At 47.4% G+C, this 16,310-nt stretch overlaps 1 protein-coding gene across 2 annotated transcripts in view; it reads left to right on the top strand.

Moving 5' to 3' along the window:
- The window catches only part of HDAC8 (histone deacetylase 8), a 214,356-nt gene extending 210,423 nt beyond the window's left edge, over window positions 1–3,933 (top strand). The window contains exon 11 of one of the 2 annotated variants that reach the window (XM_035028756.1): window positions 3,370–3,933. In XM_035028756.1, the coding sequence (XP_034884647.1) occupies window positions 3,370–3,392 (23 nt within the window). In that variant the 3' untranslated portion in view covers window positions 3,393–3,933. The remainder of the gene's footprint in view (window positions 1–3,369) is intronic. The other variant, XM_035028751.1, reaches the window with a different exon arrangement.
- Window positions 3,934–16,310: the final 12,377 nt, after the last annotated feature.

The raw sequence follows: 16,310 nt of genomic DNA, 5'->3' as shown, positions 1-16,310 counted from the left end.
CCAGAGATGATGAGCTTCAGGCTTTAAAACACCAAAAACATGATCCACAAATTAACTTTTGTTTTGCAAGAGTTAAGAGAATGATGGGACACCTGGGTGGCTTAGTCAGTTAAGCATCTGCCTTCGGCTCAGGTCATGATCCTGGGGTCCTGGGATTGAGCCCCACATCGGGCTCCCTGCTCGGCGGGGAGCCTGCTTCTCCCTCTGCCTGCTGCTCCCCCTGCTTGTGTGCACTCTCTCTCTCTGGCAAATAAATAAATATTTTTTTTAAAAAAGGAAATAAGAGTTAAGAGAATGAAAAGACAAGTTACATATTGAGATAAAATATTTGCAAATCATATATCTAACAACAGCTTTGTATCTGGAATATATAAAGAACTCTCCAAACTCAACAGTAAAAAAAAAAAAAATCCAGTTAGCAAAAGACAGGAGGAGGATATATCAGAGGGCAAATAAGCGCATGAAAAGATGTCCAACATCATTAGCCATTAGGAAAATGCAAACGGAGACCACAGTGAGAGATCTCTACACACCTACAGAAATGGCCAAAATAAAAACGAGTGACACCACCAAATGCTGACAAAAAACGGGGCGCCAGGTGGCACAGTGGGTTAAGCAGCCGACTATTGGTTTCAGCTCAGGTCATGATCTCAGGGTCCTGGGATCGAGCCCTGGGTCATTGGGCTCTGCACTCAGCGGGGCGTCTGCTTGTGGGTTCTCCCTCTCTCCCTCTGCTTCTGCCCCTCCTCCGGCTCATGCTCTCTGTCTCTGTCTCTCTCTCAAATAAATACTCTTTAAAAAAAAAAAAAAAAGGAAAAAAATGCTGAGAAACTAGATCCCTCATACATTGCTGGTGGAAATGCAAAGTGGTATGACCGCTCCGGGAAACAGTTTGACAGTTTTCAAACCAAACATGCAACTACCATATAATCCGGCAACTGCACCTTTGGGCATTTATCCCAGAGAAATGAAAGCTATGTTCACACAAAAACTTGTACATGGATGTTCATAGCAGCTTTCTGTGTAATGGCCCCAAACTGGAAACAAGCCAGATGCCCTTCAGTGCATGAATGGTTAAGCACACTCTGGTGCATCCAGACCTTGGAATCCTACTCTGTAGTAAAAAGGAACCAACTTAACATACGACAACTTGGATGGATCTTCAGGGCAGTATGCTGAGTGAAGAAAACCAGTCTTGACAAAAGGTTATATACAAAATTATAGAACTGGAGACCAGATTAATGATTGTCAAGGGTTAGGGATTAGAGGGGAATTACTGTAACAAAATAGCAGGAGGGAGATCTTTATGGTGATGGATGAAGTTCTGTATCTTCTTGTGGTGGGGATCACACAAATCTACATGTGCTAAAACTGCAGGGAGCTATACACTTACAGACACAGACACATACACACACAAACACAAGTGTGTGTAAAACTGATGAAATCTGAATGTGGTCTGTGATGTTGTACCAATGTCAATTTCCTGGGTTTGATGTCAAATAATCATTATGAAAGATGTTGCCCCTTGGAGAAACTTGATGAAGGGTACCTCTTGACATTGTTTTGCAACTTCATATAAATCTATAATAATTTAAAAATTAAAAAGTGAAGTACCTCCCCAAGAAAGGAACAAACGATTGATATACCTAAAAGCTTGCACGACACATGCAGGCATTGCACTGCATGAAAGAAGTCAGTCACAAAAGGTTATACACTTTTTTTTTATTCCGTTCATATGACTTTCTCAAAAAGGCAACACTTACAGTGATGAGAATAGATCAGTGATTGCCAGGTGGTACGAGGTGAAGGAGAGGATGTGACTGCCAAGGGATAGCACAAGGAATTTTGGAGGGTAATGGGACTGTTCTGTGTCAGGAATCCATACATGTGTTAAAAATCATAGACCTGGGCGCCTGGGTGGCTCAGTCGTTAAGCATCTGCCTTTGGCTCAGGTCCTGGGATCGAGCCCCGAGTCAGACTCCCTGCTCAGCGGGAAGCCTGCTTCTCCCTCTCCCACTCCCCCTGCTTGTGTTCCCTCTCTCACTGTGTCTCTCTCTGTCAAATAAATAAAATCTTTAAAAAGAAAAGGTAAAAAAAAATCATAGACCTGCACATACAAATCAATTTTCCTGCGTGTTAATTTAAAATTAAAACGAAAACTAGAGAGCCACCTGGCTGGCTCAGTCAAAAAAACATACAACTCTTGATCTCAGGGTCCTGAGTTCAAGCCCCATGTTGGGTGTAAGATTACTAAAAAAATAAACTTTATTCCTTTTTTTTAAGATTTTATTTATTTATTTGACAGAGAGAGACACAGTGAGAGAGGGAACACAAGCAGGGGGAGTGGGAGAGGGAGAAGCAGGCTTCCCACCAAGCAGGGAGCCCGATGGAGGGCTCGATCCCAGGACCCCGGGATCATGACCTGAGCCGAAGGCAGATGCTTAATGACTAAGCCACCCAGGCGCCCCAATAAACATTCCTAAAATAAAAAAATAAACTTTAAATAAATAAATAAGACTAGATAGGCAAGTGGGTCCTGATTTGTTTTTTCCTTTCCTTCCTCCATTTATTCAGCCATTTATTGAGCACCTGCTATGGGTGAGGCACTGTGCTAGACTTTGGCAATCCGCCAAAAGTAAGACAGCCTGGGTCCCTGACCTCATGGCACACTCTTCCCTGTTTCAGAGGAGAAGTTGTCAGTAGGGTCTGGAGCCCAGTGTTTGCTTGGGGGAGTGGGGCTAGGAGAAGGCTGTAGAGAGACCAAGTGAGCAAACTTTTCATTCGTGGAGCTCAGTCCTGTAGGATTTCAGGTGCTCACTTTTCCCTAAGAGACTCTTAGGCCCGAGGGCAGGGGAAAGCCCCCCGTTCATAATCCATAGGTGGTCACAACAGAAAATGCTAGGAGGGTTGTGCCCAGCTAAGCCAGGAAGAAAGGTTGAGGGTGGGGGAAGATTTGATGCAGTTAGTGAAGTGTGAACTCTAAAACGCTGCCTGAATGTGTGTGTGTGTGTGTGTGCGCACATGCGAGCGAGTGGCTTAAAATAATCATTTGTGTAGCTCAGGACTCTGTAGATTGGCAGTTGGGCTGGGCTCCGCTGGGCGGTTCTTCTGCCGGCTTTGGCGGGCTGCCAAAGGCCTCACTCACTTGGCGGGTGGGTAACCGCTGGTTGCCAGGGTGACTGAGCCATATGTCTCTCACCATCCAGCAGCCTAGCCTGGGCTTGTTCATATGTTGGGGTGTCTGGGTTCCCAAGAGCAGCAAAAGAACAAGCCCCAAAATGCGAGTGCTTTAAAAAAAACAAACAGCTTTATTGAGGTATAATCCACACATTACCTGAATTTGAATTTTGTTTTCTGTCCTGTTTGCAGGGAATCTGAAGCATGTGGTCTAGTTGACAAAAAGAGATCATGTTTCCAGGGCCAAGGAGCAGTGCCGGTAATGAAGACAGCGTGTTTATGCGAGCAGCGTGTGGAATTTGTGACTGCAGGGGAGATTTGGAAGAAATTACTTCCTGAAAATTTCCAAGGGGCACCAAGTAGCAGCTGGCCTCCTGGGGTGAGGCAGGCAGGCACCCCAGAGGCCTCAACTAGGCCTAGGGGAAGAGAGAGATTTCCAGCATTTAAAGTGTTTATTTTTAAAAAACACACAAATGCCGTTTTTAATCTTTGAAAATTATTTTTAAGCAAGTCGGGGAGGGGGCATTTTTATTTTCTTAAAGGAGACATCAGACGCTGGAGAAAAGCGCGGAGCTTTGGTCACTGGTTTGCGGGGTGGGGGGAGCCAGGAGGCAGGGTTTGGGCCTCAGGACCATCCAGATGGAGTCTTAGGGGAGGGGGACTGATCGGCAGACTGGGAGGTGGGGAGAAATCTACCTGTGTTGTTTTTAGGATTCTGGATCTATTTTGTTTTTTAATAAAATCTTTGAAAACCTACCTCTTTGTCCCATTGTCCTCATTGTACAGTGCCCCTGACAGCACTGACAGTTCTGAACATTTCCTCTCACCGAAGTGTCGAGAATAACACTGCTGCCTCCATGGAAGCTGACTCTGAGCGCTGGATCGCCCACGAACCCCCACCACCACCCCCCTTGCCCTCACGGAGGAACTAGGGTGGCCCCACCAAGTCCTGGCGACACATGGCCAAGCTCTGTCCTGTGCTGGCTCCCATCCAGGCCTCATGGGAATACAGACACTGCAACCAAGAAGAGGGTGCTCTGGCACCCTGGGGAGGAGCCATCCCCTGCCTGGGGAGCAAGTCAGGGACGGGAAGGGTAGGTGGCCTGCAGATCTAAGGAGAGGCGTTTTGATGGACAGCAAGGATATTTCCCCCACGGTGTGTAGATGATCGGCGCACTTGATGAAAACGGGATCCAGTTGGTACTGTCATCTGGGGGCGAGAGGAAGAGAAGGTGGCAAAATGGGGACAGAGACTAACCAGCGAGATGAGGAAGCAGAAGGGACAGCGAAACATTATGATCTCATCACTTGATTCCCGGAATATCTATGAGGCTCCTCCAACTACCGGGACTGGGATCTGAGACAAGGACACAGCTGCATCCTAGCCATCTAGGAACTCCCAGACAGGGCAAAGGAAGGGAAGAACCAGATCCCACCCCATTTTGCGCTCTGCTACCAATATGAATCCAGAGCTGGGGGAGCATCGAGGAAAGAGCAACTCGCCCAGCCAGGACAGCATCCCGGAGCGTTTCAAAGAGGGTGATATTTGAGCCAGGCCTCTCCTAGGGTGAGTTGTATTTCTCCAGGCCTCTGAGAGGGGGATGGGCATTCTGCAGAAGGGAGTGGAAAAAGCCTTGACCATATCCGGGATGGGAATAACCAAGCTTTTATTAAACAGCATCGGGGCGCCTGGTTGGCTGGGAATACCAGTCACTCCAAATGCCCACTATTCTAATTATACATTCTCAGCTTAAGGGCAGTTTTACTTATACCAAAAAGAAAGGGGATTAAAAAAAGAAGAGGAGGAGGGAGGCACTTAACAGGGCAGTTGGGGGTGGGGGGAGGCCAAGGAAGGCAAAATGGGAACTCCGAATTCCTAGCCTACAAGAGACCACCCAGCAGGGTTTGTTGTCTCACAGGCTTGCTTGGTCTGGCAGCAGGCTCCCCTATCCCAAGCCTTTCCAGGAGGTCCACCTCCAAAGCCGTCACCCCAAATTCCTGGAAGGCCTCACCCCCGAGAGGCAACCACCCGGGAAAGTGGTAAATGCTGGTGCTCTAGTTTCCTTTCAAAGGGAACGGACCTGAACGAAAAGGAACTTTTCCGCAGTGGACAGCGTGTGCCACCTTCTCCTCGCCGTGACTGGCGCTGCCGACTGAGCCCAGCTCTGACTGAGTGCCCCAGAGCAAGCTCAAGCACTGACCCCCTCGGGGCCTCCCAGGGGCCTCCCAGGGGCCTCCCAGGGGCCTCCCAGGGGCCAGGCCTGCTCCTGAGAGGGTACCACACTCACCTGATTCTTGTCGAAAAGATTAGGCCTGGGGCCCCTGGCCAGCTCAGTCGGTGAGTGAGCGTGTGACTCGTAATCTCATAATCCCGAGGTTGTGAGTTCGAGCCCCAAGTTGCGTGTAGAGATTACTTCCAAAACAAAATCTTTTTAAAAAAGAAAATAATCCCATGTATAGAACTAGGAATAGTTTTACATTTTTTAAATTAAAATCAAGGAGCGCCTGGGTGGCTCAGTCCGTTAAGCATCTGCCTTTGGCTCAGATCATGGTCCCAGGGTCCTGGGATCGAGCCCCCCGGGGAGCTCCCTGCTCATCGAGGCGCCTGCTTCTCCCTCTGCCCCCCCCCACTAGTGTTCTCTCTTACAATCTCTCTCTCTCTCTCTCTTTCAAATAAATAAATAAAATCTTTTAAAAATGAAAATCAAAATTGAAATACCCAAAGGTGGGCACAGCATTCACAAAGCCAGCAAGACAGATTGAGTTGCTGCCTACAGTCTACAGTCATCAAATTGTACACATTGTTTAAAAGATCCCTTATTTATTCATTTGAGACACACAGAGAGAGAGAGAGAGCACAAGCAAGGGGAGAGGCAGAGGGAGAGGGAGAAGCAGACTCACTGCCGAGCTGGGAGCCCGATGCGGGGCTTGATCCCAGGACCCTGGGATCATGACCTGAGCCGAAGGCAGACGCCCAAACGTCTGAGCAACCCAGGCGCCCCCCAAATTGTACACATTTAATATGTGCCGCTTTTGGTATAATAATTATACCTCAGGAAAGCTGTAAAAAGAAAAAGAAAAAGAATTGCTCTGCTGAGAATTATCATAAGTGCCTAAGGGTAAAAAAGACTTGAAGGAAATACACTAAAATATTTACCAAAGTGGGCTTCTGTGGAGGAGGAAGGTGTAAGGATTGGTTTCATTTTTGTTCCTTCTCCTTTTCAATATTTTCCATATTTTCTCTCATCAGCACATTCTAGTTTTATAATTGAAAAAATAAACTTTAAAAAAAAAAAAGAGGGGCGCCTGGGTGGCTCAGTCGTTAAGCGTCTGCCTTTGGCTCAGGTCATGATCCCAGGGTCCTGGGATCGAGCCCCGCATCGGGCTCCCTGCTCGGCGGGAGGTCTGCTTCTCCCTCTCCCACTCCCCCTGCTTGTGTTCCCTCCCTTTGTCAAATAAATAAATAAAATCTTAAAAAAAAATAAAATAGGGGCGCCTGGGTGGCTCAATTGTTGAGCGTCTGCCTTCAGCTCGGGTCATGGTCCCAGGGTCCTGGGATCGAGCCCCGCATCGGGCTCCCTGCTCGGCGGGAGGCCTGCTTCTCCCTCTCCCACTCCCCCTGCTTGTGTTCCCTCTCTCGCTGTGTCTCTCTCTGTCACATATATTAAATTTAAATAAATAAAATCTTTAAAAAAATAAAATAAAATAAAAACATTAAAAAAAAGAATTGATCTGCAGGGAAAGTTACAGATCAAAGTAAATTCAAGACACCCGCTGAGGAATAGTTTGTGCTCAGGCCCCGGGGCTGTTCTAACCACCCAGGAGGTTCTGAGCTAGCAAGGAAGAGCGGCCAGGCTGGAGGGCTCCCGATTTACAATTCACTAGGCCAGAGAGGGTCTTTTTTAGGTTTGGTGGCTTGAAGGCGGGGCAGCTTTGTACCCGGTGTGAGCTTGCCTTCCCTTCAGGAACTGCCCACAAGGAGCAGTCATAATAACCATAATAATAATGCAAAGCAAGCATCGGAATCGGCCCCATTTTACAGATCGCTCTCTTTTCTGCTCTGTTCCTCTCCACCCCGCCAGTGGCTGTTATCATCCCCACTTTCTAGATTAGCAAACTGAGGCTACAAACTGTGAAGTAACTCACCCGGTTGTAAGTGGCAGAGCCAGGAAGCAAGCCCGGCTGGAACTGCGAATTCCCTTACTTTTTTTTTTTTTTTTCCCCACTGCCCCACACCTAGTGCAACCGAAATATTTTTAAACTGTGACTTGGGAGTAAACAACTTTCTTCTTGCTTCCAAAGTCCAGGCTGGACCAAGCCCCACACTGCTCCCTGGCCCTCCCCACACAAGGACATTAGTTGTGTGCTTTTCAGCAAGTTACTCGACTGGCTTCTGGGTCTGTTTCCTTGCCCGGAAAGTGGGGCAAAGAATTCCTACAGCGCCTGGGCCATCGTGAGTGCTTGGTCAATTATCGCAGATGGAAGGACTTTGCAAAGTCTCCAAAGCGTTGTGTGCGGGGGTCTGCCATGAAAATGGGCCTGGAAACTGAGGCAAATCCAGTGCTCCCAGGATCCCCGCGGGCCTCCACCATCTCCAAGGCACGCACAGGGGCGCGAGAGACGAGACAGAAGAGTGTATCGTCTGTGTCCACAACTCAAGGGTTAAGAAAAGAACCATTTAAAGAAAGAAATTATATATATATATATATGTATGTATGTATATATATGTATGTATGTATTGGATATGCCTATATTTGCATAAAACATCTTTGGAAAGATACACAAGAAACTGGGGCACCTCAGTTGCCTCCAGGCAGGGAAACCAGGTGGCCGGGGAACGAGAGAGACTTGCACTGTGTCCCTTTTTGTACCTTTTGATTTTTGAACCATGTGAATGCATTACCTGGTCCAAAAAAAGTAAATAATTTTTTTTTAAAACCCAACGGAAAAATCCCAAGCCAGTTTCCCTTTGTGGGGGGGGGGGAGGGGGGGCTCTGCATCTGCTGTACTCATTGTGAGCTGTCACAGAGAGAGCACTATATTTCCAATTCTATATTTAAAAGACTCTAAGGCCGAAAGGCTTCTTTATAAGAAAATCAAATATTGTCATTCAAAAAAAAAAAGGAGGAAGAAGGAGGAAGAAGAGGAGGACAAGGAGAAGGAAGGGCAAGAAGGAAAGCAAACAGCCATCTAGACCGCGCAGGTTTTGACATCTCTAAGACCCGGCCCCCAAGGCTCCAGCAGCTCCTTCTCCCCAGCCTTTGCTCAGGACCAGTCTCCAAACCTCCTGCTCAGTGCTGGGCCCCCAAGCTCACCTGGCCTCGCCTTCCCCTTCAGAGCGCCTGCGTTTAAGTCCCCTCCCCGTCCCTCACGGGCTCTGTGACATTGGCCAAGTAACTCACCGCCTCTGAGCCTTATCTCCTCATCTATCAAATGGGGATAATACCTGTGCCTACAGCATGGGGAGGTTTCAAGGGATCAAAGAGATAATGAAGGAAAAGCACGTGGTAGAGCACGTATTAGATATCAGTAGTAGACACTGTTTCTGCCCTGAAGGTGAACCCAGTCTGGGTAGGAAATTTTCCTGAAATTCCCTGGCTGTAGGAATTATAAGGAAATAGGATGCAAATTTGTGTGGCTAGGCATTTGCACATTCTTCTGGGGCGAGGAGCCATAGCTCATTTTCAGATTCTCGACATTCAAGGGTTGTTTTTTTTTAAGATTCTATTTATTTAATTTGAGAGAGAGAGAGAGCTTGCAGGCGCGCATGAGCAGGGGGAGGGGCAGAGGGAGAGAGAGCGTCCCAAGCAGACCCTGTGCTGACTATGGAGCCCGACGCGGGGCTCCATCCCACGACCCCAGGACCACGACCCAGAGACCACGACCTGAGCTGAAATCCAGAGTCGGGAACCTCACGGGCTGAGCCATCCAGACGCCCCACTCAAGGGAGGTTTCTATGATTCCTCAAAAGGATGAGATCTACAGATGCAGAGGTAAAGACCGACATAAATAGAGCCTTTCAAGACAGGGGCCCTTCACCTCAGGGTCTCTGCCCACGCCCGTCCTTCTGCCTGGAATGCCCAGATCTTCCCCAGACTGGCTCCCCCTCGTTCCGTTCTCAGCCACATGTCCCTACCTCAGTAAAAGACACCAGTCACCTCATCTAGTGTAGCCGCCTTGCCCTCTCTATTAAAAAAAAAAAATTATTTTTATACCATTTATCATTATCTTACTCATTTTTTAATTTATTCCTACACACACACACACACACACTAGGAGGGTGGGAACTTTGGCAGTTTCATTGCTGTAGCCCCAGTGTCCGGCATGGTACCATGGTAATTCTCAATACACACCTCTGGAATGGGGGAACGATGTACTAAGACAGAGCAGCGCCTTTTATCCTGGGTATCATGCGACATGGAGGAGAGAGAGGCGATCCAGACTGTGGCAATCATGAAGGCCACAGAGACGTGATGACACTCAAGCCGATCTAAGGCTAGGCCCCGGGGGCAGGCATTCCAGGAAACGGCACATAAAGTGACAAGCACTTTAGTGTTGTTGGAACACAGAATATTAGGCTAGTATTGGAGCAAACCAATTGTAAAAAGGTATCTTTAAGACAACAGGAGAGGGGTGCCTGGGTGGCTCAGGCGTTAAGCGTCTGCCTTCAGCTCAGGTCATGATCCTGGGGTCCTGGGATCGAGCCCCACATCGGGCTCCCTGCTTAGTGGGGAGTCTGCTTCTCCCTCTGCTTCTGCTGCTCCCCCTGCTTGTGCTCTCTCTCGCTGTCTCTCCTGCTCTCTGTCAAATAAATAAACTCTTTTTAAAAATCTATTTAAAAAAAGACAATAGGAGAAATTTGGACATGGACTAGGTGATGTTAAGAAATTACTCATAAATCAAAACCACAATGAACTATCACCTCATGTCAGTCAAAATGGCAAGTATCAAAAAGACAAGAAATAAGTGTTGGGGAGGATATTTATATTTTTAAAACAGGGAACCCTCATGCACTGTGGGTGGGAATGTTCACTGGTGCAGCCAGTGTGGAAAACAGTATGGTGGTTCCTCGAAAAAATTAAAAATAGAAATATTATATGACCCAGTAATTCCACTACTGGGTATTTACCCAAAGAAAACAGAAACATTAATTTGAAAAGACGCGTGCGCCCCTGTGCTCATTGTAGCATTAGTCACAATAGCCAAGCTATGGAAGCAGCCCAGAGCGTCCACTGATAGATGAATGGATAAACATGTGGTATATATGTACAATGGAACAGTACTCAGCAATAAAAAAGAATGAGATCTTGCCATTTGCCACTACCTGGATGGGCCTCGAGGGTATTGGGTTGAGTGAAATAAGTCAGAGAAGGGCAAATACCATATGATCTCCCTTATATGCGGGATCTAAACAAACAAACAAAGGAAAAACAGAAACAGTCTCATAGATACAGAGAACAAACTGGTGGTTGCCAGGGGGGAAAAGGGTGAGGGGATGGGTGAAATAGGTGAAGGGGATGAAGAGGTACAAACTTCCAGTTATAAAATAAGTCACAGAGATGAAAAGCACAGCCTAGGGAATAGAGTCAATGATATTGTCATAACATCGTACGGTGGCAGATGGTAACTGCCCTTCTTATGGTGAGCATTGAGTAATGTATAGAATCGTCGAATCGCTATGTTGCACACCTGAAACTAATATAACATTGTATGTCAACTGTATTTCAATAATAAAGATTTTTTTAAGAGAGAGAGTCCTGTAAAAGAGAAATTATTGATGATCTTGTTAAGTACGATAACAGCATGGTACTTATATATTTATTTAAGTCCTCATCTGTTAGAGATTCACAGTGGAGTATTTGCAGGTAAAAGAATATATCTGCGGCTTATTTAAAAATACTCCAAAAGGGGGAAATGTATGCGCGTACAGCAGTGAGTGGTGGGTGGAAAGGAATAAAACAAACTTTGAAAACTGTTGATAATTGTCGAAGTTGATTTAATGGACACATGGAGATTGAATACACTATTCTCTCTGCTTTCGTGTGTTTTTGAATTTCTATAATAAAAAGGTGAGATCGGCATTAGCGAGTGAAAGGAAGTAAAATATCAGGAGCCAGCTCATAAAGGGGCTCCTGTGCCGGGCGGGGGAGGCTGGACTAGAACCTGCGGGTAAGGGAGCCATCAGAGAGTTTTAAGCTAGAGTGGCCTGATCAGATTTGCGTGTTAAAAAGATCACGCTAGCTGCTGGGACAAGAGAAACGAGCCCACTGAGGTCCTGCTCCAGAGTGGCTACCTACGAGAAGCCTCTGTTTACCTCAGTTGGAGTCCTAAAGCCTTCCTCCCTTGACCCACAGTGCCTTTCTTCTTACCATTTACTTGGTGAGAAAGAGAATGGGAGTGTGTGTGTGTGTGTGTCTGTGTGTGTGTGTGTGATGGAAAAGCAAACAAACAGGGGCACTGGGTGGCTCAGTCGGTTAAGCATCTGCCTTCGGCTCAGGTCATGATCCCAGGGTCCTGGGATCGAGTTCCGCATCGGGCTCCCTGGTCAGTGGGGAGCCTGCTTCTCCCTCTGCTTCTGCTGCTCCCCCTGCTTGTGCTCTCTCCCTCTCTCTCTCTCTCAAATAAATAAATAAAATCTTTTTTAAAAAAACAAAACTACTAGAGCTAATAGACAAATTCAGCAAAAGTACAGGGTACAAGTTTAACAGACCAAAATCAGCTGTGTTTCTATATCAGTGAACAATCTGAAAAGGAAATGACGGAAACAATTCTATTCACAATAGCATCCAAAAGAATAAAATACTTAGGAAAGACTTGTATACCAAAGCCTGAAAAACGTTGTTAAAAGAAATTAAAGAAGACACAAAGAAATGGAAAGACACTTGTGTTCATGGATTGGAAGACTTCATTTTGCTAACGGTGTTGATACTGCCCAAAGTGATCCACAGACCCGATGCCATTCTGATGACTTTTTTGCAGAAATAGAAAAATCTATCTTGAAATTCATATGGAATCTCAAGGGACCCTAAGCGCCAAAACGGTCTCGAAAAAGAACTAAGTTGGAGTCTTCACACTTTCTGATTTCAAAGCTTACTACAAAGCTACAGTAATCCAAACAGTGTGTTACTGGCATTGAATATAGACATATATAGATCAGTACAACAGAATTGAGAGAGGAGAAATAAACCAATGCATCTACGGCCAAATTATTTTAGACAAAGGTGCCAAGTCCATTTCCATGGGGGAAAACAACAGTCTCTTCAACAAAGAGTACTGGGACAACTGGATTTCCAGCACAGAAGAATAAAGTGGGACACCTACAACACCTACGTCATACCAAATACAAAAATCACCTCAAAATGGATCATAGACCCATGTAAGAGCCAACACCATAAAACTCTTAGAAGAAAACACAGGGGTAAATCTTCATGAACTTGGGTTTGGCAATGGATTCCTAGGTCTGACACCAAATGCAGAAGCAACAGAAGGAAAAATAAATACATTGGACTTCATCAAAATTAAAAACTTCTGTGCTGCACAGGACATTATCAAGAAAGTGAGAAGACAACGCACAGAATAGGTGAAATATTTGCAAATCATATATCTGTTAAGGATCTAGTATCCGGAATATATGAAAAACTCAACAACAACAAAAAACATATAACCCACTCTAAAAATGGGCAAAGAACTCGATTAAGCATTTCTCCAAAGAAGATATACAAATGAACAATGCTCCACACCATTAGTCATTAGGGAAATTCAAATCAAAACCACAATGACTTGCCAGTGTTTTGCTATTTGGATGGCTGTAACAGGTTTTTAAAACAACAGAAAATAACAAAAGTCCACAAGGATTTGGAGAAAATGGAACCCTCATGCATTGCTGTGGGGAGGTAAACTGGTGCAGCCACTAGGAAAACCAGTCTGGCAGTTCTCAAGAAGTCAAACATGAAATTACCATATGAGGGGAGTCTGGCTGGCTCAGTCGGTTAAGTGCCTGCCTTCGGCTCAGGTCATGATCCCGGGGTCCTGGGATGGAGCCCCGCATCGGGCTCCCTGCTCCGCGGGAAGCCTGCTTCTCCCTCTCCCGCTCCCTCTGCTTGTGTTCCCTCCCTCGCTGTGTCTCTCTGTCAAATAAATAAATAAAAATATTTTTAAAATAAAAATAAAATAAAATAAAATAAAATAAAATAAATAAAATAAAATCTTTAAAAAAAAAAAAGAAACGTGCTGTTGGGAATCACGCTGGTAGCGTCATGGAAGACATGGGTTTACACTAGTTGGAAATGGTGATAAGGGCAGAATAAGAGCAAGAATGAGGGTTGAACTAGGGCCTGGGAATGACGTTTACGTCGTACCTACCCAAATTACAGCTGTACACTGTGGGGACAACTATCACTTCTCAAGGCCTACACCAGTCCTCTCTGGCTCGCTCCTTTGCCAGGGGGGTGGCCCCACTCGCTGCCCCTGCAGCCTCACCGCCAGGCTGGGCTGCCTCTCCAAAGGCGCCAGTCGGCTCCATGGCATGATCCTAGAAGGCTGGAGGGAGTGAAAAACCTCCAGCCTTCCAAGCCCACCCCCTCTTTCATGAGTTACTGAGCTCTCCTCTACCACCCTCCATCTGGCTTTCACGCATATATTTTTCTCCTTTGAGGAATATTCCGCAGAATCTATTTTGTGGTCCACTTCTGAGCCCATTTGGCACATCCCTGTGCCATCTCTCGCCTGCCTCTCATTCGACGTCTCTCTCCCACGTCCAGAAGCCGGCAGATATTTATTGGCGGCCTGCTAGCAGTGCACTAGGCACTGGGAACACAGACGTGAACAAAACACCAAAATCCCTATCTTCATGGACTGGGCATTCTAGCCAGGGAGACGAATAATAAATATAATACGACAAGCGGTGATCAGTGCCATGGAGAAATATAAAGCAAGGTAGATGTTGAGAGTGATGGGGTTGCTATTTTATTTATTTTACTTTATTTATTTGAGAGAGAGAGTGAGAGAGCACAAGGGAGGGTAGGAGCAGAGGGAGAGGGAGAAGCAGACTCCACACTGAGCAGGGAGCCAGACGTGGGGCTCCATCCCAGGACCCCGAGATCATGACCTGAGCTGAAGGCAGACGCCTAACCAACTGAGCCACCCAGGCGCCCCCGGGGTTGCTATTTTAGAAAGATTGCCCAGGGAAGGCCCGTTTGAGGAGGTGCCGCTGAGAAAAGACCTAAAGCAGGGAGGTGACAAGTCATATGGCTATCCAGGAAAGAGTGTTCCAGGCAGAGGGAAGAGCAAATGCAAAGAGCTGAGACAGGAACCACCTAGTCGAATCCTAGAGACAGGGAGGCCAGTGTGCCTAAAGCTGAGGGAAACAGTCTGTAGAGCAGTGGGGAGCCAAGAGACCAGTCAGCTGGCTGTGGCAATGACCTAGAGAAGAGAAGACGGTGGCTTGACCAGGAGTGGTGGCTGTGGAAGCTGTGAGGAGTGTTTTGGATCCTGGATGTATTTTAAGGAGAGCTCACAGGGTCGCCTGGGTGGCTCAGTCGTTAAGCGTCTGCCTTCGGCTCAGGTCATGATCCCGGGGTCCTGGGATCGAGTCCCTCATCGGGCTCCCTGCTCAGCGGGAAGCCTGCTTCTCCCTCTCCCACTCCCCCTGCTTGTGTTCCCTCTCTCACTGTGTCTCTCTCTCTCAAATAAATAAATAAAATCTTTAAAAATAAATAAATAAAATCTTTAAAAATAAAAAAAAAATAAAGAGAGCTCACAGATTTTGCTCACCGGTAGGACATGAGGTGAGAGAGAAAGAAAAGATGAAGGCAAGGGTCTTGGCCTGAGTAACTGGGTGAGCAGAGAGCTGCCATAACTGAGCTAGGGAAGCTGGGGTAGGGGTGGCAGAGGACAGGGAATCGAGTGCCTTCTTTGGCCGAGTTCAGGGGAGCAGGCTGGTATCTCTCCCAGAAGCTTAGGGCTCAGCTTGACTGGTTGCTGGTGGGGGTGGGGGTGGAGGGCGGATGGAGATGGTCGAGGCGATGAGCCTCAAATGAGTAACAAATTGTACCATGTACATCTTCCCAGGTCACTGCCAGTGAGCCCAATATCAGGGCTGAATTTCTTACCGTGGCCTCCAAGTGTGGCCCCCGTGACCTCACCAAACACCATCCGGCGCTGTCCTCCGGGTACCCATCACTCCTCTGCACGTACTGTCCTCCACACCTGGTGAATGCCGGCCCTCGGCTCGGACGTCACCGCCGCCTATCTCCCGCTTGATCTTATTAATGTGCATGTTTCTATCTCCCCCACCGTACTGGGAACTCCTTGAGGGCAAAAGGGGCACCTTCATTCCAGCTGAGGCCTTGCCGACCCCAACAGGGCGCTATTCGCGTCAGCAAGGCCTCAGCTCACGTTTGTGGCCCGAAATAACCACCGCCTAGGAGTAACAAACAGCCGGCCCTGAGCCCACCCTGGTGGGTCGGGAGGCCTGACTTCCCACACAGTCATATGTGACAACGAGGAAAACAGGGCCAAGGAGGTGAAGTCAGGCTTGGAACTGGACTCAGATTGGAAGGCGGACTCCATCCCCTAAGCAGCAGGGAACAGAGGTCAGGGAAGAGTAATCACTCACATGTGTACAGCACTTGAGAGTTTATAGCCACAGACATTATCTCATTCAGCCCTGGCACAGCCTCCTGAGGTAGGCATTCTCATTTCCCCCACTTCGCACCTGAGGAAACTGAGGCCTGATGAGCTCAAGTCACTGGGCCAAGGTCACACAGCTAGGAAGGGGCAGCCCTGGGGCTCAAACTGAGGTCCATCCGATGGCAGAGCCCCATGCTGTCGACATCAGAGTAGGTCCTACCTTAAGTTGGACGGGAGGATGGCCAGCCGGGTTTCTCCTCCCTGCCTATCCCTACTGCGCCTTCCAGCCCATGGCAGCATGAGTTAGCATTTACTCATCCCCTCAGGCAGGGATGGGGCCGGGTGGCCTGGGATTCAAATATGGCAGGGAATCATCCAAATTTGAGACTCCCAAGGTAACACTCAGGAGAGGTTTGAAGAGAATGCATGAAACATGCAAACTGCGGGAATCTTCCTTCCCCTGCCCTCCCCGCCGGAGCTCTTCAGAGACAAGCCCCACTGGG

This window comes from Mirounga leonina, unplaced genomic scaffold (assembly GCF_011800145.1).
Source record: "Mirounga leonina isolate KUSES-001 unplaced genomic scaffold, KU_Mleo_1.0 Mir_204, whole genome shotgun sequence".
NCBI lineage: Eukaryota > Metazoa > Chordata > Mammalia > Carnivora > Phocidae > Mirounga > Mirounga leonina.
The sequence above is the reverse complement of the archived record's forward strand: the minus strand, read 5'-3'. Positions and strand labels throughout refer to the sequence as shown.